This window comes from Eucalyptus grandis, chromosome 10 (genome assembly GCF_016545825.1).
Source record: "Eucalyptus grandis isolate ANBG69807.140 chromosome 10, ASM1654582v1, whole genome shotgun sequence".
Lineage (NCBI taxonomy): Eukaryota > Viridiplantae > Streptophyta > Magnoliopsida > Myrtales > Myrtaceae > Eucalyptus > Eucalyptus grandis.
The window spans coordinates 10,024,784-10,049,848 of NC_052621.1; the positions used below are offsets into that span (position 1 = coordinate 10,024,784).

Genomic DNA, 25,065 nt, shown 5'->3' on the forward strand with positions numbered 1-25,065 from the left:
GTAATTGATAATCATATTGAAATATAATTCCAACTTTATAAAACCAAGAAACGGATTGGTGCTTTTAAGAATTGCTTAGAATCGAATATGTAATTCGATCCGAGTGATTTGTTTTGCTAAACCCTATGGCAAAGAATACAGTTTTCGGCATATCTAGTTGGATTCGAATTGTTCATTTAACTAACTCTTATTGCAAAGAGTACACTTGGGTAGTTACTATCCTTTTATGTGGATTTATGTATACAACTTCGAATTCAAACAAATAAGTAGCTTCATAATGGCAAGTATTAGAAGCTACTCCAAGAGTACTTATGCTAAAAAAGGTACACAAATCCTAAATTAGTAGATGTGGACATAACTAACTTCTCGCCAGTATTGATGGTTTTGTCAAATTGATAACTTCAATCGTATTATCAATGACTTCATTGACGAGTTGTCGATTTTGTTCAAGTTATCAATAATCCTATTAATTTACGATTAAATTCTATTCTCTCATCGACTAAAGTTTATCACTTTTTGATAATAACCAAAAATTTTGTCATTTTTTTTTTCATCCCGTGAAGATTTCGAGAATTCGATTTTGGTAAGTATAAAATGCGTTCGTAGGAATATCTAAAGTAAAAGCGAAGATTATTCAAACTGCACGATACGTGATGTCCCCGGGGCATCGAATATTCCAAAGGCCAAGGAGGAAAGGAAATGGGGTTGGGGGAGGGGGCGAAAAGTCCGAGCTGCCCTCATCCGTCCCGCTGCCTCCGGACACGTGGCCGCGTCGAGTCCCTAACCCTCGCGCGAGTCCGACGATCTCACACGCCATCCTCGTCCCCTATAAATACCTCGCGATCTCCCCCTCTTTCCTCCCCACCACCATTCCCGAAATCGTCCCCATCCGCGACGGTGCGGTCGATCGAAACACCCCCGACATCGGCGGAGCCGCCACCGCGCTCGGAAACCCTAAAGATCGTCCCCCGCTTCCGCCTCCCAGGTACTCGCGAATGCTCTCGCGCCGATCGGTGCGCTTTTCCTTTTTTTTTTTTTTTTTTTTTTGGGATTCGTGGTTTATTTGTTCTTCGTTCGTCCTTTCTCGTCTAGGGTTTGCTTGCTTCTTGTCATTTTTTGGGGCTGTTGAAGATGGTGTCGGACGCGAGCAAGAAGAAGGCCGCCCAGAAGAAGGCGGCGGCCGCGGCCAAGAGGGGAGGAAAGGCCGCGGCGGCGGCCACCTCGTCGAAGGCGGCGGCGGCGTCCGCTGCCGAGGCGCAGAACGGGGCCGGCAAGCTGGCCGACGGCATCGGGAGTATGGTCATTTCGGATCGGACGTGCACCGGGGTGCTCTGCTCGCATCCTCTCTCCAGGGACATCCGTGTAAGTGTGCTCTTCCGTGTTTTGATTGGTGGACGGGATGAGACGATTTCTACCTGTGCGGATATATATATTTTGTTTGATTTTGCGGTCAGATTTGGAGATTGGGAGTTTGTCTACGGCCGAAGTTGATATGAGGTCGTTGATGGATGCGTTGGTTTTAGTGAATTTCGGTGATTGGAGTGGGCGGTTGGTGTTTGACGTTCTGTTTTGGCTGCTGTCGAGGATTTGACATCGGTCGATTCTTGCAGAGAAACTTATATTGTTGTTTTAACGTTTTCAAAGAACTTTAATACTGGATATGACTATTCTAGTCTGGAAACTATCGTAGAAATCTATGGTATGGGGGCCCTTCCTTTGAATGGATGAAGGGAAATGTTGCATTTTGAGGAGAAATAAGATAACCTAGAGGCGCTTCCGGTATTTAAATTGTTTTGATATGTTGCTGCTTGATCTAAATGGCAAAACTCTTTCTGGTCATCCTTGTAGTGTCCAGTGAAAGTGGTCAAATATGTTAGCTTTAGTGACACTGTTGTCCCAAATATGTAATGACGAAAAATCTATCTTTATGTCAGTGTCATTTCGAGCATGTCCTTGTATCTTCTCAGAGAGCAGTATTTTAAGCTTAGGTGCTAAGTCTAGGAGGGTAGCTCACTGTACATGTAATCACAGTAGAACTGGGATTGCAGGTCTGGATATAGTCCTAGCCTGCCTCATGTCCTAAATATCACACTCTCCCGTTTAACCTCTTACTGGATGCCCTGGGTATCTTTATTCTTGTCTCTAAATGAGTTCTTTCAACCGGTATTGTGTTGCTCTTTCTGGAGGGTGTTTTCCTGAATAAATGATCTCGATCAACATCTTGTCTGATTAAGTATGACTAAGATATTTACTTTGTTCCATCATATGCGTAATTGTTCTATTTTGGGTCACTATATCTGTCATTGCCATTGGACAGTCATGACTTGAGGTTTTTGCTGCTGCAGATAGAGTCTCTCTCACTTACATTCCATGGACATGATCTTATTGTTGATTCTGAGCTGGAGCTTAACTATGGCAGGTGCGTTAGATACTACATGTGTGAGTATGTAAATCAAGCAAGATATCTTTGGAAGTTAATAGCGCATTTAACATTGCCATTTTCAATTTGTAGGCGATACGGTTTGCTTGGATTAAATGGATGTGGGAAATCCACACTCCTATCTGCAATTGGTTGCAGAGAGCTTCCAATACCAGAACACATGGATATATATCATTTGAGTAGGGAAATTGAAGCTTCTGACATGTCTTCACTCGAGGCTGTCATTAGCTGTGATGAGGAGAGATTGCAATTAGAGAAAGAAGCTGAAGCCTTGGCAGCACAGGTGCGTCTTGCAGCCATCTGTCCTAGTTTTTTTCCTTTGAGTTCCACTGATTGCTCTCTGCTCACCACATGATTGTATTATTTTGTCGCGCTGTTGCTTGGTAATCAATGACATCTTCTCCCTGTTCTTTTATCATCTTTTATCTTCAGGATGATGGTGGTGGAGAAGCTCTGGATCGTCTTTATGAGCGCTTGGAAGCTATGGATGCAGCGACTGCAGAGAAACGTGCTGCTGAGATATTGTATGGTCTCGGCTTTAATAAGAAGATGCAGGCAAAGAAGTCTCGAGATTTCTCTGGTGGCTGGAGAATGAGGATTGCATTAGCACGAGCTCTCTTTATGAATCCTACTATCTTGTTGCTTGATGAACCTACTAACCACCTTGGTAAGTTGAATCAGCTAATAGTTTTTTTTTGTTTTTGGTAAGAGTGAATCAGCTAATAGTTAACGCATCATGTTTGCAGTTTTTTTATTTTTGTGGCCTTTGAAAATTTGGTTTAGTCATTACTGGTGCTAGTTGTTCTACTCTTTCTCAGGATCAATGGTTATTTCAGTGGCCTTCCCATATTCCTATTGGTCAAGAAGCCAATATGCATAGTTCATTGTAATTGACGAGAGCAGACAACATTGTTAAGACAATATACATTATAGACATGTTTGATAGATTTCTAGTTTTTACTAAGTTTATATCTTATGATAGATGCAACTTTTTTTCTAACCATAAGAACATGAAATTTTTACAATATACAAATGATGGCATGCAAATTCAATTTATTTTAATCATGCTTTATTGAAATTGGGATAATGTTTTCAATTTTGGCCGGAAAAAAGAGTTATTTTTTATGCAAACTAGCTTGCGTTGCTAGAGCTAGACCTTTGATGTAGTTAGATTATTTAGTCTATTGGCTATTTTTGGATAATATTTGGCAATGTGCAATTTTTTCTGATGTTAATCCTTTCAGTAACTCATCTGTTTATCCCTGTGGCAGATCTGGAGGCTTGTGTCTGGCTTGAGGAGACATTGAAGAAGTTTGAGAGGATCCTTGTTGTGGTATCTCATTCACAGGATTTTCTGAATGGTGTTTGTACGAACATCATTCACATGCAAAATAAGAAACTGAAGATCTATACTGGCAATTATGATCAGTATGTCCAGACCCGTTCTGAACTGGAAGAAAATCAGATGAAACAATACAAATGGGAACAGGAGCAGATTTCTTCCATGAAGGAATACATTGCCCGCTTTGGGCATGGGTCTGCAAAATTGGCCCGTCAAGCCCAGAGCAAAGAAAAGACTCTAGCCAAGATGGAGCGTGGTGGGCTTACTGAACGGGTTGTGAGGGACAAGGTCCTAGTTTTCCGCTTTCCTGATGTTGGGAAGCTTCCCCCACCAGTGCTCCAGTTTGTAGAAGTAACCTTTGGTTACACACCTGACAATCTTATCTACAAGAATCTTGATTTTGGGGTTGACTTGGATTCTAGAGTTGCTCTGGTGGGACCTAATGGAGCAGGAAAGAGCACGTTGCTGAAGCTAATGACAGGGGACTTGGTACCTCTAGATGGCATGGTCCGGCGACATAATCATTTAAGGATTGCACAGTTCCACCAACACCTGACCGAGAAACTTGACTTGGATTTGCCAGCACTCCAGTTCATGATCAAAGAGTACCCCGGGAATGAGGAGGAGAAGATGAGGGCAGCAATTGGCAAGTTTGGTCTGACTGGCAAGGCCCAGGTGATGCCCATGAAGAACTTGTCTGATGGTCAAAGAAGCCGAGTGATCTTTGCATGGTTGGCATGGAGGCAGCCTCACATGCTTTTGCTGGATGAGCCGACTAACCATCTGGATATTGAAACAATTGACTCTCTGGCTGAGGCATTGAATGAGTGGGATGGGGGCTTGGTGCTGGTGAGTCACGATTTCAGGCTCATAAACCAGGTGGCTCATGAGATATGGGTGTGTGAAAATCAGGCAGTGACTCGGTGGGAGGGTGATATTATGGAGTTCAAGGAGCACCTGAGGAGTAAGGCTGGCTTATCAGACTGATCCCCCTCTAGTAATGTTATATTGCAAAACAGGGTTTGTCACACTATCGATACCCACTGCTCAAGGCTAAAGCATGGATCTGCTATCCCAGTTGCCGTGCAAGCCATTAGGGCAGGAAGAGAGGTAGTGTATGGCTTGGTTATTATTTCAAGCCTACATGTGACCTCCACATGATATTTTTCTGTGTTTACTGGTCCCTTACTGCTAGCGATTTATCACTGTAGCATGGCAAGACCTACTTCTAGATTTTGCTGGATGAATACTTATGTCGGTTCTGTTGAGTTTGAGTACAACACTAGAGTATGAGATTGTACTACTATACTTTCTCCATTAAATATTATTTCGGTTTTCTTACTTGTGTTTTGCATCGTCCGAACCCTGTCCCTCTTGCGCCCACTAAAGAAAGGCGGATTCAAGGTTATAGTCTCCATCTGTGTTCTTAGGTGTCGATACCAGCGAGTATTGAGGGGAGGGAACTCTGGTTGAATTTTAGAGTAAGTTGCGGTGGGCGTCAAGTGCCTGTACTTACCGGCAATTCGGGCGATGGCAGTTTGTGCTGGTTTCAAATGCTTGATTTCACTACTGTTGTCGTGCAGAGCAGAGCTGAGCATCAGGATGCACGGGTTACTTCATTCAACATGTCTGATAGATTTTTGTGGTCCAGCCACAGCCAGGGGACAAAGCGGTGAACACAGTTATTTTTCCTCCTCCCCTCTCTGGATTGCTGTCAGAAGCAGGAGAGGCCGAGGCATGTACGACCGCATCGCATGAATTACATGACTCCTCCCCTGCGTTCACATGAAATAAATGCACTTCCCCGGCTGTGGCCTAGTCGGAGCATACACCTTTTCTCTCTCTCCACCCCGCCACTGCTGCACGGGATCCCGGCGCACACGCATCGATTTTTCAGACGGGCCTCTGCATGGTTCACGGAATTCTTTCATTCGAGAACCGTCCGAATTTTTCGAACATTACATCGTAGATTGGAAATCCTTTTGGGGTGTTTTCTCATTGCAAATGGAAACCAATCTGTGACGCAAATCAAAAGAAAAGCATCGGTGGATCTAAGAATGTCTTTTACTAAACAAAGCTTATACATAGATATGGAGACATCCAAGTGTCACCAACAAGATAGCAAACAAAATTTGAGCACATTATCATCGTCAGCAAAAACCAAAACATGGTCCGAGAGAGAGAGAGAGCCTATACAAATCCAAACATGGCTCTCGTCTCGGCATTTAGTAAAAAGATAGTTCGGACAACATGGCCTTTGCTTCTCCTCAAACTTCCCATGATACAACCGTAATTAGAAGACAGACACATGTACTTCTAGTATTCTTCCTTTCTTTTTCGCCTCCCACAAGGGTCATTATCCATCCACGATGATGGGAATCAAGGCCTGGTTGGGCTAGGCGCGGAACACCGGGCTGACGACCCGAGAGGCTCATAGTTCACGTACCGGCTCGGTGCGGAAGTGTGCGGAGACCCCTTTGGCATACAGTTCCTCAGCTGCTTCGCCCCAAAGGCGCGCGTCTCCTTGCGAAGAAACGGGCGCTTCATCGTCGCATACTCCTGCGAGTCCGGGAATAGGGGGATCATCGTGCTCGGGACGCTCGACAGCATTGCCCCGCCTCGTGCTGCTGCAGTGAAGCCCGCCGCCGAACCTAACAGGAGGAGGATGAGGACAGCCGACGACGAAGAAGACATCCTTTCAACGGCAGTCTCTTGAACGAACGGTTCCGCTCTCTCTCCTTTTAACCCTTTTAAAACTTGGTGAGAGATCAGGGTTAAGCATATGACGAGTTTGTGTGCGTTTGAAGTTCATGTATATATACAAAAGAGAGGGAAAAGAAGGACGGGGGTGTCTTAAATGGGCTCGTGAGGAGCTGATGAAAAGTGCAGAGATGGAGAAAACACAACTCATAGAGAGAGAGAGAGAGAGAGAGAGAGAGAGAGAGAGGCCATCAGTGAATGAGCTGGTGAGGTGGGTGTTCTTGCTTCCTCTCCTTCGCCTCCTTCTTTCTCCTTTATTTTTATTTTTATTTTTTTTGTGGGGAGGACTGAAGGAGATAGGGAGATGCTCGTGAGCTCTCGTTACTGCACTGTAGCCAGATCGTTGCAGGTTTCATCTTTAATGATTTCTAGTCTTAGTACTTGCGGGTTTCATTTGATTTCCTCAAGGTGGGAGAGGTTTCCCGCTCTTGGCGTGGCAATGGCCTTTAATATGCATTGCACAGTGTTATAAAGATAGTTTCCTGGTGAATTGCAAGCCCTTCTCATTAGATTTGAAGACCAGATTGCTTCGGAAATACCATCAGGATTCAAGGAAATGCTTTGCGAATCCGAAAGTTGAGAGTTTCGACTTGTAATTGGCGGGAGTTTATGGAAGATAAAAGTAAAAATGCCTGTTTAGATTATGTAGATATTCACCAGGATATTAGATTTGTTCGATGGTTAATGTGTTCTAAACCATCTTCCGACAATTTAGAACTTTTCTGAACAAACAGGCACACCATTTATGTATCTCTCTTGAAGTAGACATTTGATAGGTTTAGTGATATCAAGAACGATGTTCTCTTTTATGAGTTTTGTTGATTAAAAGGCTTACGTATCTAGAAACCATCTTTTAAAATGTATATTTCATTATTAGTCTTCGGAGTTCTTAAAATTAATCTTTTAAAATTGAATTGTTGGTCTCTTTAAAATGTTGGCCCATTTTGCTTGCTCAAGTGAACTGAACTCACTAATAAAAATTAAGGTTGATTGCTCACTTGAAATATATAAACCTATTAGATATCCTCATATTATCGCATGCTTTGTGATTGTGTTGAAGATACCACCTAAATCATCTTATCGTTGCTTGCTTAGATATCATCATATCATCATATCATCACTCTTTTTTTTTTAAACTAGAATCACTAAAATGTTGGCTTACCTAACAAAAGTTATTGATAACAAAAAGCTCGGAAACTACAATTAATTAATAATGGCAACGAAATTAAGGGGAAAAAACAAAATGAACCAAAAATAAATTCTCATTAATTTGCAAAATAAATACGGATGTCTCCTGAAAAAAATGTATAGAGAAATGATGGATTAGGATGTCTATATTACACGTAAGTTTTTCAAATGTGGCTGCCAAATTTTCAAATTGTGATGAGACGCTGCTTTTAAATCCCTCCGTCCAACCTCGGCGACAACTTTATCGTTAGCGAAAGGGTTTCAAGTGAGAGGTCAACCTTAATTGCCACCTTGTCCTGCCAAGCTGGAGCTCTCGTGTCCTGCCACGTGGGAGCACATTTAAGAGAGCCGCACCGAAGCATCCGTCTTTGCCATGTGACAACCCCGGGGAAAGCGTGGACGAAAGAAATTTTTTCAATTTGTCAATTTTGTGGAAAAACAAATATTTGAACAGCTTTGTCTATTAAGGAATTTCATTTAAATTTTAATAAACGAGAAGAGTTGAATTTTCCAAAGAAGATAGGAACTTTTATAAACTTAAACTTGGCACAAGTTCGAAAAATTAAAGAATCGCATATAAAATATTAAAGATAATATTTATTTTTGCCTTATAATTTTTTCCCGCAACTATGATTCACATTTATACCATATGAGCCTCTTACAAATTTTAGGGAAATATCTTAATCTTCTTTTATGTATTTTCACGTCATTTCTAATTAAGTCTCCATATTTTCAATCTAGAATCTAATCAAGTCACTTTATTTAGACAGAATTTTTAATCAAATCTCTTAGACATTGAATTTGGCTAAATCCAGCTGCTGTGACCGTTGAACAACATTGTGGTGGTATGATGTGAACTAAAAGTACATAAATTTGATTAGAAAAGATTGCGAAAGTATAAATGAAAAATATCGTCTTCCTAAGTCCTTCGAGGGCAGTGGCTTTTTTGTGAATAAGTGAACTATCGGGGGCAAGATCGATTCAATGCCGATTCCGTTAGCCGAGGATAAGAGAGGCTAACGATAACTTCCTGTCCTGTGTTCGACTCGAAATGGAGCTCGCTGTAGTTGGCAACTGCTCTCCCGCTTTCTTGAACAAGAGTAAGATCACCCATTACTATCAAATAGCAATTTCGTACCTTTGATATGCGCCGACCTTCGATCGCCATTTGCTTGGCATAGTAATTGCATTCAACCCGATCAATTTCGTACCTTTGATATGTGCCGAGGACGTGATTCTAGCTAAGAGCTCAGCCTACTGGGTCCTGGGGTGATCAGGAAACGTGTTGAATTTGATCGGGTTGGGCGGTCTGAGGTTGACGAGAGAGGCAGCGATTCGATATGAGGCCTTAACTGGGCAATCGAGATTTGATTGGGGTTGGGTCTGTTTTCATTTGTGCCATTGTGGGTTTTGGTGAAGTGGGTCTCTCCTGAAAATTTGGCGAAACCGCCTTAACTACTTTCGCTGTTGATCTTTCATGGCCATTTGTGATGGTCCTCTTGATTGATGGTTGGAAAGATGGCCGCTTTGTGTGCTGTGGCTGTTGATGCTGTGATTGAAGTTATCTTTTTATTGCTCTGCACTGGGAGGCGGGATGGGTGCAGGGATTTTTAGATAGCTATATCGTGCATCCGTGTTATCGGCTGCGGTCATTGTGGCCTTATGTTAAACATCCAAGTAGTGCCCTCCAATTTCTTGTCCTGACCTGTGGTTTACCTCAATTTGGAACTGTTCCTGTGCCTTTGGGTAGCTTCTGTGACCAAGAGTCACATCGAGATGCTCCTGCCTTGGCACTATGCCTCAAGGCTTAAGCATGAGTAGTTAGTATATCTGACCTTTGAAAACCAATTATCATGAGAGACAGCTTAACCAACTTAAAAATTTGAGTTTTGATACCGTATAGGAAGCATGACTTGCTATATATTGCTAGGGCTCTCGAAGCTGATGCTTATTTTTGATGTTTTTGAAGCAAGTAGGGAGTCCGAAGGTAAAGTTTATGATGCACTTACAGTTGGCTCTTGTTTCCCCGCTGGAGTTAATGTTCGATACATTCGACAAAGAAAGCGACCAGTTTCTTCTGCACTACCAGAAACAGCCATTTCCATTGCAGTTGCTGCTGCTGCCGTGGGTGCTGCCACGACACTTCTTATAAAGAGAACCAAAGCTTCCGAAGAGACTGAGGTGCAATCAAGTACACCTTTTTTAAGCAGTTGATTGATATGAAATGGGTTAATTTTCTTGTAGATGCTATAAAGGAACATATGTACCTATATTACTGAGAATTTCAGTTTGTGAAATATGTTTGTTTTCTTGCTTCTATTACCTCCTCCCGGCTTTATTCTCTCCTACAACAATTTCTGCCTGTTTCCAAGATGTTGAGTGCGTTTGGTCATATGCTGATTTGAATGAGGTTTAATGGTTAAAGCAATACCGAGCATGGCTAACAAAGTTAGAGACTTTTTTCCTATGGTAAATTATGCTATCAAAAGATATTTCGTCTGTGGCACTTCCCTTTGATTTCTTCATAGTTTAAACCTGTCCCATGCGATACTGAAGGAGACTGATGATGGGAGATTTCTGCATAGTAGCTTGATGTGGAAAATTTCAACTAAATCATGATTTGAAGAGTGCTTATAATTCAATTATACAGCGATGAATGTCTTCAATTGGTTCTTTGCAGAATATCTTTCGTCTTTTTGGCCTAAGGTCTTCATCAAATTAGAACATTAGTTTCATCGAATTTTATGCCAACAAACAGAAAATTCTGCTTGCATACAGAAGTTCTTCAGAGATAGTACTAGATGAACTCTACCACTTGGTTTTACGGACTTCTGTCAGATGCCAAATGCTAAGAGTTTGTCGAACGGAAACTTCTCTTTTCTCTCATTTTACAGTCTCCAGTGCTTCTCATAAGTATGAGTCATCAAACAACAATAATCAGAGTAAGTTTTAGAACGTAATCATGCCTGACTGAAATTCTCCAGACTGCCTGTAAACTATCCATAATCAGCATATTGTGCATGTTGAAATCCTGTTTCTTATACCATCTTTGCCTGAAGAATGCAGATCCCTATGAAAACTTGTGAAACCTGTGGAGGTTCAGGTATATGCTCTGAGTGCAAAGGCGAAGGCTTTGTGCTTAAGAGACTGTCAGAGGCAAGTGCCGAGAAGGCAAGATTGACTGCAAAGAACATGGCTACCCGATATACTGCAGCGTAATTCTCTTGGCAAACTTCCTTTAGTACTCTTCTAATTTGCCTTGTGCGGTAGATTGACAATCTGATAATTGATGACAGGCTTCCAAAGAAATGGAGTTACTGTACGAAGTGCTCTTCCTCTCGTTCTTGTATAGCTTGTGGCGGGCGAGGGAAGTTAAGCTTATAGCTCTGCTCAAGTGACTCTTGATGGGTAAATGGATGAGTTTAGAAACTTCTATTTTGTATAAGTCAAATTCAGCTCGGCCATCTTCAGTTTTGGTGGTTTTAGTATTCGTTGCTTAATGTAGATGCAATGTATACACATGTCGATTATTATAACATACCTACATGTTAGACTGAAATTAAATGCCTGCTACAAATGTTCAAGATACATGGTGCTGATATATTGCTATCAAATTTACTCTTAGTTCATTATTGTCACTGTGAGGACAACTACTCTTAGTTCGTTATAGTCTCTGTAAGGACAACTATGTTTATTTTGTTTCAGATCTTCATATTAGGAAAACTTGAGAACTGTGTGATAAGATGCAGGGTCACTTTAGGGGATTAAAATATTAGGTTTGCTAAAGAGCTGTTTAACTGCAAATCCAGTCATGTCGTTTACTTTACCGAGTATAACTGGGAAAGGCAGAAGACAGAAGATATCTTCAAAATGATTGGGAAAAGAAGAAGCTACGTCGCTTATATATGCTGTTGACACATCTTTCATTGCACATCGTTATGATTAAAGCTGGCAAGTCGATGTCTTTGTATTATAATCGCCTTGTGTCAATTTTAGGTTTAACCTGAACCATACGTGTATCATCCGTGTCGTAGCTCTGAAACCGAAACCTGACATATTTATCGATTGGGTCACACAACACGAGACTATGACATGTTTAAGCTATAAACTCTTGTATACACTATGTAAAATGTGTCCAAACATTTATAACATGTTTAAATATATCTACATGTATTCTGTTAACTTGGGTAATAGTATTAGTTTGATCAATTTAACGTGTTAAAGGGTGTTGTTTGAGGGTTAACCATAATCTGCTCGAGAAAGGTCAACCATATGGTTAACCTGCAAACAACATGTTTCTTGTGTCATGGCGCCTTTATCACACAAACACAATTAAGCCCGACTCGAGCGCACTTAATTGTGTGTAGTGCAAATGGGTCGTATCATAAATTGCCGGCCCTAATTATGACCTGAAAATCAGGTAGTTATTGGCTGTAATAGTTTGAGTATGACAATCAGCTAATTGCCTACACGAAAGATGAAAAGATAAGAAGGGAGCGATTGATGCTGGTAAATCTTAGATGAACTCATCTCACTCAGTCTCCATGAGATAAGCGAGGTAGTTGACAGATTCAAGGTTTGCAAAACTGAAAGCGGATCTTCCACTAAATAGCAGAATCCATTGGCTTAATTTCACGTGATGATAGGGCTTTTGGAACCCCATTTCTCCTAAATGCCTTATAGCATTTGATCTGTCGTGCTCTTTTACCATCGGAGGCCGCTTAAACATCAACCTGGGAAAAGCTTAAATCACAAAAATCAGGGGCAAAACAGTAGCTCCCCCTGCTTTTAATTTGTACTTCTGGGATATTGAGTCAAAATGAAATGAAAGAGAAAATGTCAAATATGACTGTAAAAAAGTGCAACACAGAGGAGTCCCCCGGACATCGTTTTACAGTAAATCTCTTGAATAATAATTTAAGGTAAGTGCTTTCAGATGTTAAGTGACTCACAGCAAAATCCAAGAGTGACAAAGCCATAGAAACAAACCCCCTCCCCCCCAAAAGAAATTTCACAAGGTGAGATGTCTAATGTCTCTGCCTGTCCAAGTGCAGACGTTCCATCTGTTGTTGGGAGGGGTGCAACCTATGTCTCCCTCCATCAGATATAGATACGGTTTTTTGGCAATCTTTTCGAATCACAAGATTCCTCTCGTATGTTTTCTTCTGTTACTTTATTCCTGGTTCTTAAAATATTCCGAGTCAACGTCTCTCCTCTCACCAGGGGGAAATAATAGAGGATCCTCCACAATAAAATAATTCTCCGAAAGAATTCACGCCACGTCTTCGATCTGGAATATCCCGATTACACTTTTACAAGACTTGAAAAGGCGTACATTAAACAAAAACTAAGTCTTTTTAATAATCAGTTGAAGGGTCCGCTTTCTCATCTGGGAGCTATTGCAATTGAATCTTAGTGACTCTAACGTTCCCCCTAGAGTTCCTTAGAATCAACTCCACGACGCTCCTATTTGTCTGAGACATGTACACTTCAAGCTGATGACGCGACCAACTTGCATGTCCAATAGGAAGCAATCACGTGGGATGTTATGAATCCAAAAGAGAGCGCAAGCTTTGATATTAGATCAAGGGATTATTTGTTTTGGAGATGCTGAAATTAAGGAGATAAATAACGAATAATGCGTTGGCTGCTGATACATAATTCGTTCGTATGTTTTTTCATGTGGCCATGGTATGTATGGAAGAACCGGGGCAAGTATAAGCTAAATTTGACCTTGGATGTTCAGAATATGATAGCGTTATACTTGTATAATAAGTGAATTTAATGATGACACGGTACATGACCTGATCTGACTGTATGTTTTATGTTTGGACCAAAACATAGTCACCTTCCTCGCCATTGGCAGTCAGATGGCACTATCGCAGGCATAACAAGAGCCTAGCAGTTAAAACAAACTCGTGATTAAAAAGATGAAAACAAGACACATACACGAAGCACTTCTTCTTACTGAGCACCTGGTGATTATAATCCTTTCCTTCTCACCATGACTCTTATCGAAGTTTTTCCCCGGGAAAAGTCCTAGACGTGCGACGGGGTCGAGCCGGGTGGAGTCGGCGCGGAGGCGACCTTCCTCCCACGCTCCGAGCGGCTGTTCTCGGCAAACTTGAGGCTCCCCTGGTGCATGCCCTCGCGCTTTTCCTCCTCGTTCCACTCGGACTCATAGTAGAACTCCTCCGTGGACTTCACGACGTCCTTCGATGGGGGGAAGAACATGCCCCCCCACTGTGGGAAGTGCACCAGGGTCACGGGCAGCGTGCAGCACACGATCATGACCCCCATGAGGGAGAGGCCAGTCGCTGTGGAGTAGCTCGAGCTAGCGAAGAAGATCAGCTGGGTCAGTCCAGAGCCGAAGTTCCCTCCCGCGCCAGTGAGACCAGATATGATGCCCAGGGACCGGCGGGAAATGAAGGGGATGATCCCGAAAGTCGCTCCGCACGCCGCTTGAGCTCCAACCGAGAAAAGGATCATGGCAAGGACTGCAATCGGGAGCGAGTTTGCGCGGCCAAGCCAGATGCAGAAGACTCCTCCTAGGGTTTGGAGGATCCAGAGAACCCACAATCTGCCTCTCATGCCAAAGTATCTGGCTGAATAGTCCGAAGCATATCCGCCGAATGGACGAGCCACTAAGTTTGCCATCCCGAACGAAGCGGCGATTATTCCGGCAGTGTGGAGCTTAAGATCAAACCTGTCATTAGGCAAGAGAGATCATAAATCTCTTTTTCCAGGGACATTACAATTTAAGGAGTTCCAATGGCTCAATGAAGCATGAGTTTACCGGTCATAGAAATACTCGGCGATGACATTGTCAGTCGATAGCTCAACACCCATGGAGTAGCCATACAGCAGAACAAAGACCCAAGTCCTATAGTTTGTAACAGCATACCACAAAACCTGAGACGTCAAAATTTATTAGCTGAAACAATGTCCCATGACAATGACGACGACGATGATAACAACTTAAGCACTTAGTTTCACCCACCTTGGAGAACTTATCCTTGGTAACATCACCCTTCTTTTGCAGTGTGCTCAAATTCCCATCAGGCAGGTCTTGGCCAAGAGTGAGGACCAAGATCCCCGTAATCACATTAAGCCAACCAGGGATGAAGAAGGCGATCCTCCAGGCGCTGAAGGGCGTTGAACCGGTTCTCCGGATCAGCTCGTAGACCACGGGCATGATCAGCTGGGTCGCGCCACCACCCATGTTGCCCCAGCCGGCAGCAGTGCCATTGACAAGGCCGATGATCTTGCTGTTGAACATGGTGCTCATCCAGTACTGGCATGAGACGAAGGTGGCAAGGGAGAAGCCGATCATGAAGCGGACCGCTATGTAGCCACCGGCATTAGAGACGAAGGACATGCAGAAGACGGTGGGGGCGGAGAGCATCATGAGGAAGGCACAGCCGTAGCGGGGCCCAAGGAGGTCGCAGACAGCGCCCATGGCTAGCCTGGACAGGATGCTGCCAGAGACGGAGGCAACGCCGGCATTGCCAATGTCGGCCTTAGTGAGGTTGAGGTTGTCACGGATGATGGGGACGAGGGGGGCGGCAGCAAAGGTGGAGACGAAGCAGGTGAAGAAGGAGATCCAGGAGAGGTGGAAGGTCCTCATGTGGGGGTTGGCGAAGGAGAAGATCTTGAAATCCTTGGCCTTGTGCTCGGAGTCCACGGGGAGAGCGAACTTGGCCGTGTGGTCGGTGGGGACGGTCGGGGAGGCCACAGAGAAGGCGAATGTCTGCTCTCTGCCGGTCACTCCGTGCATCGAGCTTCCCGGTGAGCCTTCAATTTCCCCCATTTTAGAGAGAGAGATGCGAATGATCTGTGTTTGAGAAACGAAAGGAGTGTGTTTAGTGATTTGTGTTCAAAAGAGAGATGTGTCTTTGTGAGTTTGGGTGTCTTTTGGATGGTTTGTTGTGTGGAGGAGTTAAGAGAGAGGGTATATATAGGATCAAGGGTTGACTTTGTAAAATAGCCGATGGAGTTTCCGAATGGTCGTGAGGTTGCATAGAAAATCAAAGAAAACAGAGAGAATCCACTTCGCCGCATCTATTTGTAATAAGGGTCTCATCGTATATCCCAAGGGATCACGAGGTATTTAAAATTGGGACCCGCCCTCCAGTTCATAGTCAAGTGGCAATTGCTGGCCCGACACGAGATTATGGCTCAAATATGGCACAGATTTATTTAGAGGAGTCGAAATATCGACAAGCCACGACCTGATTAACTCGAATTAGATATGAATTGACACATAATTTTTTTGTTTTCTTATTTTTTTTTTTTGAATTAAAAGATACGAATCATTGATGAAAATATGATAACCACCGCAAAAAAGATGATTGAAACCTTAGGTATGTGTGAAAATATGTTGTGAGACTATTATGCAATCTGTCCAAGTTGAGGCCATATTAGTAATGAGTTAATTTCATTCTAAAGATGGCGAGAATAAGCAAGAACTAGTGATAAGAACACCCCAGCTTTTTGCCCTTTTGTGTTTTGGAGGGCAACGTTTAACTGATCTCTAGGAGTCAGTCAACAATATTTTTGTTTAAGTTGACCCCTATGTTGGTGTCCATAACTGTCAGTTCAGCTGTAAACTTTGATTTGCTTTTCTGTCTCTTCGCTCTGAAGTCGACCGGCGCAAGTAGTTCTTGCTCAACCTGCTGTTTCCGCACATGCAAAAAAGGGAAAGCAAATAGGGAAGTATAAAATGGCGATCCTACGTTGTCCATTCGGCACTCCATGAGATCTTTAGCAGAAAACGAAAAGGCACTCCATGAGATGATGATGAGTACATTTCAATTTAACTGCAGAGACTCAGAAACTTCCAGGCTTGCCCCAAATTGAGCAAACAGCGTTGACTTCTATTTATATTTAGTTTCTCCTTCTAGAGAACTCCTTTAAGTTCAACCCTAATAGCAGGATTAGGGTTGAGAGATTCAATGACGTAAAGTCTCAGCAAATGAACTCTCAATGTGATAAAAGGAATTAACCAATTTTACCGTTGTATAACACGAAAATACAAAGCAGGAAAAGGGAAATATCACAAAGTAAAATAGCGTCAAAATGACTAACTATTTGTTCATTTCAAATAAAACCCTAATAATTTATTTCCCTACATAGTTGCCCCGAGCACAAACTTGCTCAATAAAGAAGTGTTTTCACCTATTCCCAATGCCCCGCAAGATGTATCTCCTCCTACTTCGCAGGTCAAATGATGCACAATGCAATTTTTTTTCGCCTAATTTTAGATTTGCTGGGATGATGGAGACAAGAATATATATGATAATGTCGAACCCTACCCCTTCACATGTCCAGAGAGCTTCGAGTCATTTGTTTATGTCCAAGAACTCAAAAACAAAGAATCTGACTAAGTTCTTGTGGACACAATTTGTAAGAATCGAACCAGACGTTGAAACTGTTTAGAGCCCTTTGACGTTACAGCTGCTGCATCATGGTCACCCGTTTATATCTACGACACGATGACGAGGGGTCTGTTCGATAGTCAAGAGAATATTCGCAAAAATTAATGATAAGTGCTGCATTATAGCAGCTTCCGTCGATCGCCCTCTATTATTCATTGCTTAGTAGGACAAGGATATGAAAGTTTCCAACTGGGGGATTGATTACGTAGGTTTTCGGTCATGGTGTTGGCTTCTGCTTCTACGGCCTTTCGGTTATTAATAAATTATGGTAGGATGAGAGGCCTCTCGATGCTTTGTTAAGGTAGGTCTCAAGATTATCAATTAAGAAATGGAATTCATCGATGAATTATTTTTCGCGAAAAAACAAGTGGTCCAGATTGACGAAATCATGATGGCACAATGCATAATAATTATCACTCAATGAAATGCGTCTTTCATCAGATATTATATTTTGTGGTATGGTCATGCATATTATACCGACAAGCTTGGTTATCAGAGGAGACGCGTCCTGTACTTGAATCGCATTGTTTCCAGCTCAGAATAGCCTCAAGGCGACATAAGCTGTTATGTGGGTAGAGTTTTACTTGGTATACGTGGACGGTGAGGTTTGCACGAGTAAAAGATTAGACTATCCAAAAAATGTAAATATTAATACGAGTGTTATAAGAGATGACTAGAAGGTTCAAATATCCAAAGCGTAAATGCTTTTGCTTACTTTTCAAATTTATATTATCTTTGCTATGAAGAATGACTCGGATCTTGGAGGCTTGTTCCTCAAAATAATGTCCCTACAGGTGGTGAGGAATGTGCATTTCATCTAGCTGAAGTACAATTGTCCCTTTATCTTCTCCCTCTTTGTCGGAGGATAAGACAGACGACATTTTATAAATGAATTATCATTAATTTTCTTTATCATTATCTGCTTTATCGAGCCATATCCTCCAGGAAGTCAATGGAGAGCTGAGGTACATGGCATGCATGCAAGGTTTTAGCACCAATAATTCAATCGATGAAAGCCTTTTTTTTCAAACATGTTTCTCTGCTCATCTTATCGAAATGTCATGTCAGGCGAGCTATCCGGAAATTTGGTTTAATTGTAATTGATGTGTGCCGCAATCCATAGCCCCACCCCACATGTAAGCTCGGCATCAAGCTTGAAATGCGCAAGAAATGTAATTACGTCGAACAAACCCTACAAAGTAGAACGACAAAAATAGAGAGCACTGGTGTTTTGTCCTCCGACTAATGCTCCAATACCTGGCGAGATGATTTGTTTTTCATGAATTAACGGCTCGAGATTGGCTAATTTACTAGCCAATGTACAAAACGAAAACTAGTCTGGATAGAACCGTGTACGTATCACGAATATCACGAAATTACAAAAGATGCACCGATCAACATGCCATCATTGTTCCTGGCTATCGCTCCTATCCCTCCACGAGACTCCTCGATATCTATTGCTCCATCACAAACGGGTCTAACATGACCTGCCTCAGGTGTTCGGCAGTCCTTATCCATGTTTTCTTGAGGTGGCTCTGCCCTCGTTTTTGCTGCACCTCTTCGACTTCATATCGCAGAACTCAGCAACGGCCCTTTCGATCTTCTGCGCCTTCACAGGTTCGGTGTGCCGCCGACAAAAGAAGCTTCATCCCCGAACTTCCACCACCGTGGCTAGGAATTTCTCTTCCCTTTTCCCCCGGAGCGGGCATTGCTCTATCGATTCCGCATCCATCGATCCATAGCCTGAATGGCTTCTCCGTTGAATCTCATCCTCAGTTCTTCTAATCAGACGCAAGCAATCCATTAGCAACTGAGGAGTATATGTTGTCTGTTGTTTCCTGCTGATAGTGGAGAAGGACGTTCAACCTCGAGGCAATTTTTAGTAGTCTTCACAGTCGTTATCAACGGTATATAATTTGTTCGATTGCTATTATATTATCAATAATTGATAATTACCACCCGTCAGTTTTAATTGTGATGTTACATATTTAACTTATAAATCAAATGAGTATTGCAAATCACAAATTTGATATTGGTAAAATATGCTGTGCAATCTATAATTACGATCTAGTTGGTTTTTTTTTTTGGTAATCATGAATTGTCTCCCCTAGAAACCGTTGGAAAGAATGCTCCTAGATCAATATATATGAATCTTTACGATTACATTTTCAAATTTAAAACTCAAAGCATCAAGTAAGATCAATTACCACCAATCGAATACTAACAAAATATAAATTTATGATTATGATCTAGTTTGTTGTTACTATTTATTATCACAGGAGAGTATGTATTTGATATAATTAATCATGACAAAAATGTACATCGTATCATATTTGTGTTGGGCTAGCCGAAAACTTAAAAAGGAAATTATCTTTCCATCAGTTGGGGAGGGAAAAGTATCAAAAAAATCATAAACTTATTGCATTTGTACCAATTCAATCCTAAACCTTTTAATTAGACCAATTTAGTCCTAAACTTTTTCACATAGGTATTAATTTAATCTTAAACTTTTCAATTAAACCAATTTAATTCTAAACTTTTTCACATCAGTACGAATTTAGTTTATTTGACCAATTTTGGCAGGCCGGTGCTAATGTGGACACCGGTCGGCGTTGACTTGGATATTAACTCGGATGCTGACATGACAAATTTTAAAATTTTATATTAATTTTTTTCTCTTCTTTTCCTTTTTCTTCCTCCATGGAATTTCTCGTAGTGGTGGGTGAGCCTCCGATGAGGCTCGTTGACCACTAGAGGAGGGCTGCAAAGCCCTTGCCAACCATCAATGAGGGTTGCCGCTTTACCCTAAGCAAGGCTAGGCAAGGGTCAAACCCTTGCTAGCAGTTGGTAAGGGCTTCGCAGCCCTCACCCAATGGCCAGCGAACCTTGTTGGGGGCTTGCCGGCCACTATGAGAGAGTTCAAGGAGGAAGAAGAAGGAAAAGAAATGGAAAAAGAAAATTAATAAAAAAATTAGAAAAAAAAATTTAAAAATTGCCACGTCAACGTCTAATCATTGCTCGATGTCTACGTCAGTGCTAGCTAACCAAAATTGACAAGTAAACTAAATTAATATCAATGTGAAAATGTTTAGGATTAAATTGATCCAATTAAAATATTTATGACTCAATTGGTACAAATGTGAAAATGTTTAGGAATAAATTGGTCCAATTAGAAGATTTATGATTGAATTGATACCGATGTAATAGATTTAGGACTTTTTTGGTGCTTTTCTCTAGTTGGGGATGCTGATGGTTATTATGTATAATGGAGTCTTTCTATAATACGTTTCATTTTGTACTCTAAATATAATTAATCACTCTTATTGAAAGATATCTCGCAACTCTAATTCGAGTTAAGTCACTAGAAACATTTTATGGTTATTTTTTCTCTAACTCTAAAGATCAACAACTAGAATCCTAAAAACGTTTCAATTTCCACATTCATAGTAGCTAGAGGACACAAACTTACGAAACTATTTTGCCCTCCTCAAAAGAGGAAAGTGCATTCGATGGTTCCTTTGTATTTCCATAACGACTTCAATTTACATTTTAAAATTAAAACGTCTAGCATTAATTATGTCCCAAAACCATGAAAAAAAACAAAAATCTCTAAAATGTCAGCAAGCTTCAGAGAATTCAACAAAAATGTTGATTTTAAGTTCTTGAATAAAATTTAGTGAAACTCAAAATACAAAAGTTTTGTTGGTACGATTATGAAAAGTCACTAGGAAAATTGGACAGCAAGTTTAGACTGAATACCATTTGCCATTGATGGATACCTGAATCTGACGAAGGAATCTCTTTCTTCATGGCTTTTTGGTAACTTGCGCTTCAAGCAAAAGCAAAAAACTTCGGAACGAAGGGAAAAGACAGAAACATATGAGAGAAAGTAGATTGACTTACTCGATTTAAATATCTCGGTCATTGTACAAGTTTAGATAACTTGTTACTCGAAGTTTCCTAATTCCACGCGACTTAATTTTTCCTAATTCAACTTGACTTAGACTATGACTCAAGCCTGTTTGTATCGACATGATCTCTCCCGCTTTATTCAATCGCTGCTTTACGCACTCATCTCACGCTTTACCTCGACTTTTAGGGAAATATGCTTTCTGTTCACACAATCCTCTTCTACGAGGATGAAATCAAGGCATGGGTTACCGACGAGCCTGCTGTTGTTAGCCGCTGGATTCGCGAGGTCGAGCACTTCCATCATCGCAAGCTCAGGAGGCTGATCATCGGTCTTGATATTGAGTGGTGCCTGAGTTCTGAGTCTAATAGCAACTTTCCCCAGGTCGCAACTCTCCAGCTTTGCGTTGGTCATAAGTGCCTCATCTTCCAGCTCCTTCACGCAAGGTACATTCCCAAGTCACTCTTTATGTTCCTCGCCAATATGAACTACACCTTTGTCGGAGTCGGTGTGGATGAAGACGCGAGGAAGCTCACCAAAGACTACGGACTCGACGTGTCGTGCTCCGTCGACATCCGTGGACTAGCAATGAATAGGTTGCGAAACGATTTGTGGGGTTACAAGAGTCTCAAGAAGCTGTTCAAGGAGATCCTCCATAAAGAGCTTGAAAAGCCGAAGGAGATTACATTGAGTAAGTGGGACAACAAGGTGCTCACGCATCGTCAAATTGAGTACGGGTGCCTTGACGCATTCGCTTCTTTCGAGCTTGGGAGAGTCTTGAGGGCATCCTCAGTGAATAGGGTCTTTGATGGATGGTGTGTGAGGATTGATGAGAACTTCTTGTTTGAGAAAGATATTTACCCTTGATCCCCATGAATTTCACTTAAAAAGTTCAGGGAATATACGAAGATTTTGCAGCTTTTATGATTGTTTACTACTTAATTTTTCATGCAAATATTGTCTGATTATGTTTCATGAAAATCATAGTTTTATTTCTCAATATATTTACCGTACTATTCTATTCATGGGTAATATCTTACATAGTCAATATTTTCACGTGGAAAGAAGGCTAGTGATCATTCTTTTATGAAAAAAGGTTAGTTTTATTACCTGTGCTTTGCAGGGATATGGTATAGTTCCCGAAGTCTAAAACGATGATATTCAATAAAACTTGAAAGGATTATGCGAATGAATAGCTGTAGAGTTACAATTGTCAATATACTTAAAAGGATGATAAGAAACAGGGGTATTAATTATCAAAGTAACAGATTATGGGCAGCAGCAGTTCTTTTTAGATGAAGTGGAAGACTTTGATAATACCAATGATCCAATGAGTTCAGTGAAAATAGTGTTGATACTGATATTTTTGAAGGTCTTTGGATATTGACACTGCCATTCAGTGAAAATAAGGAATCAATAGAGATGCTAATGTCCTAAAAGTATTTGATCATGCTGCAAAAACTTTAAAGAGTACTTTATATCATATTATAGTCAAGTTGTCCATAAAAAGCAATGTAAAGCAATTATTGATGTGACGTTATCTTCTTCTTTTTTAGTGCCTAACCAGTTTTTTTAATTAAATTTATTTTAAGTTATCATGTCATATTCTTGTACTTTATTGCGCTCAATCCCTCTTCTGAAAGGGAGCGAGTTCGAATCCCCGCAGTTGTTTGTGCTCGTGGTTCGGGGGACTAGGTTTATGCCACCGGCTGCCAACTGTATGGCGGTTTCTGGGTCAACAAAAAAATAAAAAAAACAAATAACATATTAGATAAAAAATATCAATATTAAGAACACGCGTAAACAGAAATAAAATTAATTACCTGGAGTGTCCAAAAGAGTATACATTTGAATCTCATTGTGCTTGTTATGTTGATTTAAATGAAATATCTAAGAAATGCTATCTCGTGTCATCTTTCGTGTGCATTAAAAATAAATTGTTTTCTACACTATACATACAATAAATCAAAAGAGTAGTTTTCATCCTCAAATATTTTCACTCGAAAATTCCTAGAAAACCTATTCTTAAAAATAAAAATGATAACATTAAAAATAATACCATAACGATTTAGCGAGCACAATTATGTATATGAGGATTTTTTTTTTTTTCCGTTTCTCTCTCTCTTTTTGTCTTTTTTCTTTTACATGAAGTGTGCCTTTCGCTAGTCTTTTCAAATGTATCAGATCCACGACATGGACTCAAGGCAAAAACAAATAAGCTAATTTTCTCTGAATTAGGTGTAACGAGTGACAAGAAGTAAAAAAGAAAAATCACTTAGAAAATGTCGTCTTCGAAGGATAGGATCTTGCGATCAAATGGGCCTTCACTTAACAACATGAATAGTTTATAAGAATAGTTATTTAAATTATCGGTCTACTCCCGATGAAACTGCGTAATTAGTACGGTTACAAAAAGAGAAATTAGTACGAAACTAGGACCACAATTAACCCCACAAACGACACGAGACTTGAAATTGTTCTCCAAATCTTGATTGAAATATATCGAGAAATCTCAACCATTCCTCTTGAAAATTGCAAGTGTCACCACAGAAAAGAAAACATACTCTTGCTTTTGCTCAAGTGAAATATGCTTTTAATACACATGATTCTCTTCTACTACAATGAAATCACAACATTGGTCACCGATGAGCCTGCTTTCGTTAACCACCGGATTCACAAGGTCAGGGGCATCCACCATCAGGCTTGGTAGGCTGATCGCCAGCCTAGATACTAAGTGGTACCCCAATAAGTGTAGGGAAAAATATGACAAAAGATCGGGAAGAACAATGAAATCAGACTTTAAGACTTAATATGACTTTCTTTAAGAATTATTTGTTTCAAAATGTTGCTAATGGTTATTAGCAAATTTCTTTTAAAATACAATAAAGTCTAGATTAAAAATACTAGATATCAATTATAGTATTTCTTTAAGATCTCTCAAGGGAAATATTTGAAATGATTGTTGTATTGTTTTCTTTAGAAAGATATTTCGAAAAGATTTAAACATCATTCATCCCAAAACTAATGTATTTATTTCTATCTTAATAAATAGAAGCAACTCTTTGGAAATGTTTGCAAAGTGAACAGGTACATCTTCAAAGGCTACCTTGAAATAACATATAAAATTCAGAACAAAATAATAATTAAAGAAATTATATATTAAAAAATTTCGAAATTTCATGATTTCCCAAAAATACTGATTAAACAAACTGCATGTGTGGTCTAACCCACAACCCATTCTCTTCTTTTAAGCAAATTAGAAGACACTCACACTTATAAAATAGTCTACTTCCTCCCATCTTTCCCACGCGAGATAAGAAAAAGCATCATTTATTTGATTTACAAGCAAACAACCACACGCAAGAAGCTCGTCAAAGACTTTGAACTCCATGTGTCGTGCATCATCAACATCCGTGGACTAGCAATGAAGAGGTTACGAATTGTCTCAAGGTACTGTCCAAGGACATCCTCCGTAAAGAGCTTGAAAAACCGAAAGAGATTACCCTACGCAGGCGGGACAGGACGGCGCTCACGAATCGTCAAATAGGGTATGGATGCCTTGATGTGTTTGCTTCTTTTGAGCTCGGGAGAGTTTTGAGGGTGTCATCGGTTTTTTTTTTTTATGGTCGGTGCAATAGGATTGATGAGAACTCCTTATTTAAGAAAGATGGGAAAATTGTCCAAAAAGTCCTAAACCTATTACACATTTACCAATTCAGTCATAAACCTTTTAACTTTGCCAATTGAATCCTAAACATTTTCACTTCTTGTCGATTCAGTCTATCCGGCCAAAATTGGCCGGAAAATGCTGACGTGGAAGCTGGCGGTGTCACGTAGGACTGCTGGCGCTAACGTGGACAATTTTTAATAATATTTTATTCTATTTTTATTTTTATTTTTATTTTCTGTTTTTTCCCTTTTTTATTTTTTATTTTTGGCTTTTTCCTTGGACTTTTCCGGTGGCTAGCCATCGGCCACAAGTGACGGC

At 40.8% G+C, this 25,065-nt stretch overlaps 4 protein-coding genes across 4 annotated transcripts; 3 read left to right on the top strand and 1 right to left on the bottom strand.

The window, feature by feature from the left end:
* Positions 1-838: 838 nt before the first annotated feature.
* LOC104421630 (ABC transporter F family member 1) lies at positions 839-5,123 on the top strand. The gene is made up of 6 exons (XM_010033641.3): positions 839-985; positions 1,093-1,362; positions 2,346-2,419; positions 2,513-2,723; positions 2,873-3,107; positions 3,712-5,123. The coding sequence occupies exons 2-6, from the start codon at positions 1,132-1,134 to the stop codon at positions 4,767-4,769; spliced, it is 1,809 nt and encodes a 602-aa protein (XP_010031943.1). The 5' UTR covers positions 839-985; positions 1,093-1,131; the 3' UTR covers positions 4,770-5,123.
* Positions 5,124-8,730: 3,607 nt separating this feature from the next.
* Positions 8,731-11,359, top strand: LOC104421631. Its single transcript, XM_010033643.3, has 4 exons — positions 8,731-8,830; positions 9,700-9,911; positions 10,797-10,945; positions 11,027-11,359. The coding sequence occupies exons 1-4, from the start codon at positions 8,782-8,784 to the stop codon at positions 11,112-11,114; spliced, it is 498 nt and encodes a 165-aa protein (XP_010031945.1). The 5' UTR covers positions 8,731-8,781; the 3' UTR covers positions 11,115-11,359.
* Positions 11,360-13,492: 2,133 nt separating this feature from the next.
* On the bottom strand, positions 13,493-15,638 carry LOC104421632 (high affinity nitrate transporter 2.4). Its single transcript, XM_010033644.3, has 3 exons — positions 14,731-15,638; positions 14,527-14,642; positions 13,493-14,436 (listed from the first exon to the last, which is right to left on the bottom strand). The coding sequence occupies exons 1-3, from the start codon at positions 15,538-15,540 to the stop codon at positions 13,770-13,772; spliced, it is 1,593 nt and encodes a 530-aa protein (XP_010031946.1). The 5' UTR covers positions 15,541-15,638; the 3' UTR covers positions 13,493-13,769.
* A 5,490-nt stretch (positions 15,639-21,128) lies between these two features.
* LOC104423505 (Werner Syndrome-like exonuclease) lies at positions 21,129-21,998 on the top strand. The gene has a single exon (XM_010035991.3). It carries the CDS (start codon positions 21,273-21,275, stop codon positions 21,942-21,944), a length of 672 nt encoding a protein of 223 aa, XP_010034293.1. The 5' UTR covers positions 21,129-21,272; the 3' UTR covers positions 21,945-21,998.
* The last annotated feature ends 3,067 nt before the right edge of the window (positions 21,999-25,065 follow it).

Excerpts from the sequence above, each read along its gene's own strand:
- LOC104421630 (XM_010033641.3), top strand. The coding sequence starts at position 1,132 with ATGGTGTCGGACGCGAGCAAGAAGAAGGCCGCCCAGAAGAAGGCGGCG. Across the intron at positions 1,363-2,345 it reads CTCTCTCCAGGGACATCCGT|ATAGAGTCTCTCTCACTTAC; the intron begins GTAAGTGTGCTC and ends TTGCTGCTGCAG. Across the intron at positions 2,724-2,872 it reads CTGAAGCCTTGGCAGCACAG|GATGATGGTGGTGGAGAAGC; the intron begins GTGCGTCTTGCA and ends TTTTATCTTCAG.
- LOC104421631 (XM_010033643.3), top strand. The coding sequence starts at position 8,782 with ATGGAGCTCGCTGTAGTTGGCAACTGCTCTCCCGCTTTCTTGAACAAG. Across the intron at positions 9,912-10,796 it reads AAGCTTCCGAAGAGACTGAG|ATCCCTATGAAAACTTGTGA; the intron begins GTGCAATCAAGT and ends TGAAGAATGCAG. Across the intron at positions 10,946-11,026 it reads GCTACCCGATATACTGCAGC|GCTTCCAAAGAAATGGAGTT; the intron begins GTAATTCTCTTG and ends AATTGATGACAG.
- LOC104421632 (XM_010033644.3), bottom strand. The coding sequence starts at position 15,540 with ATGGGGGAAATTGAAGGCTCACCGGGAAGCTCGATGCACGGAGTGACC. Across the intron at positions 14,643-14,730 it reads CCAAGGATAAGTTCTCCAAG|GTTTTGTGGTATGCTGTTAC; the intron begins GTGGGTGAAACT and ends TTGACGTCTCAG. Across the intron at positions 14,437-14,526 it reads GCCGAGTATTTCTATGACCG|GTTTGATCTTAAGCTCCACA; the intron begins GTAAACTCATGC and ends GCCTAATGACAG.
- LOC104423505 (XM_010035991.3), top strand. The coding sequence starts at position 21,273 with ATGCTTTCTGTTCACACAATCCTCTTCTACGAGGATGAAATCAAGGCA.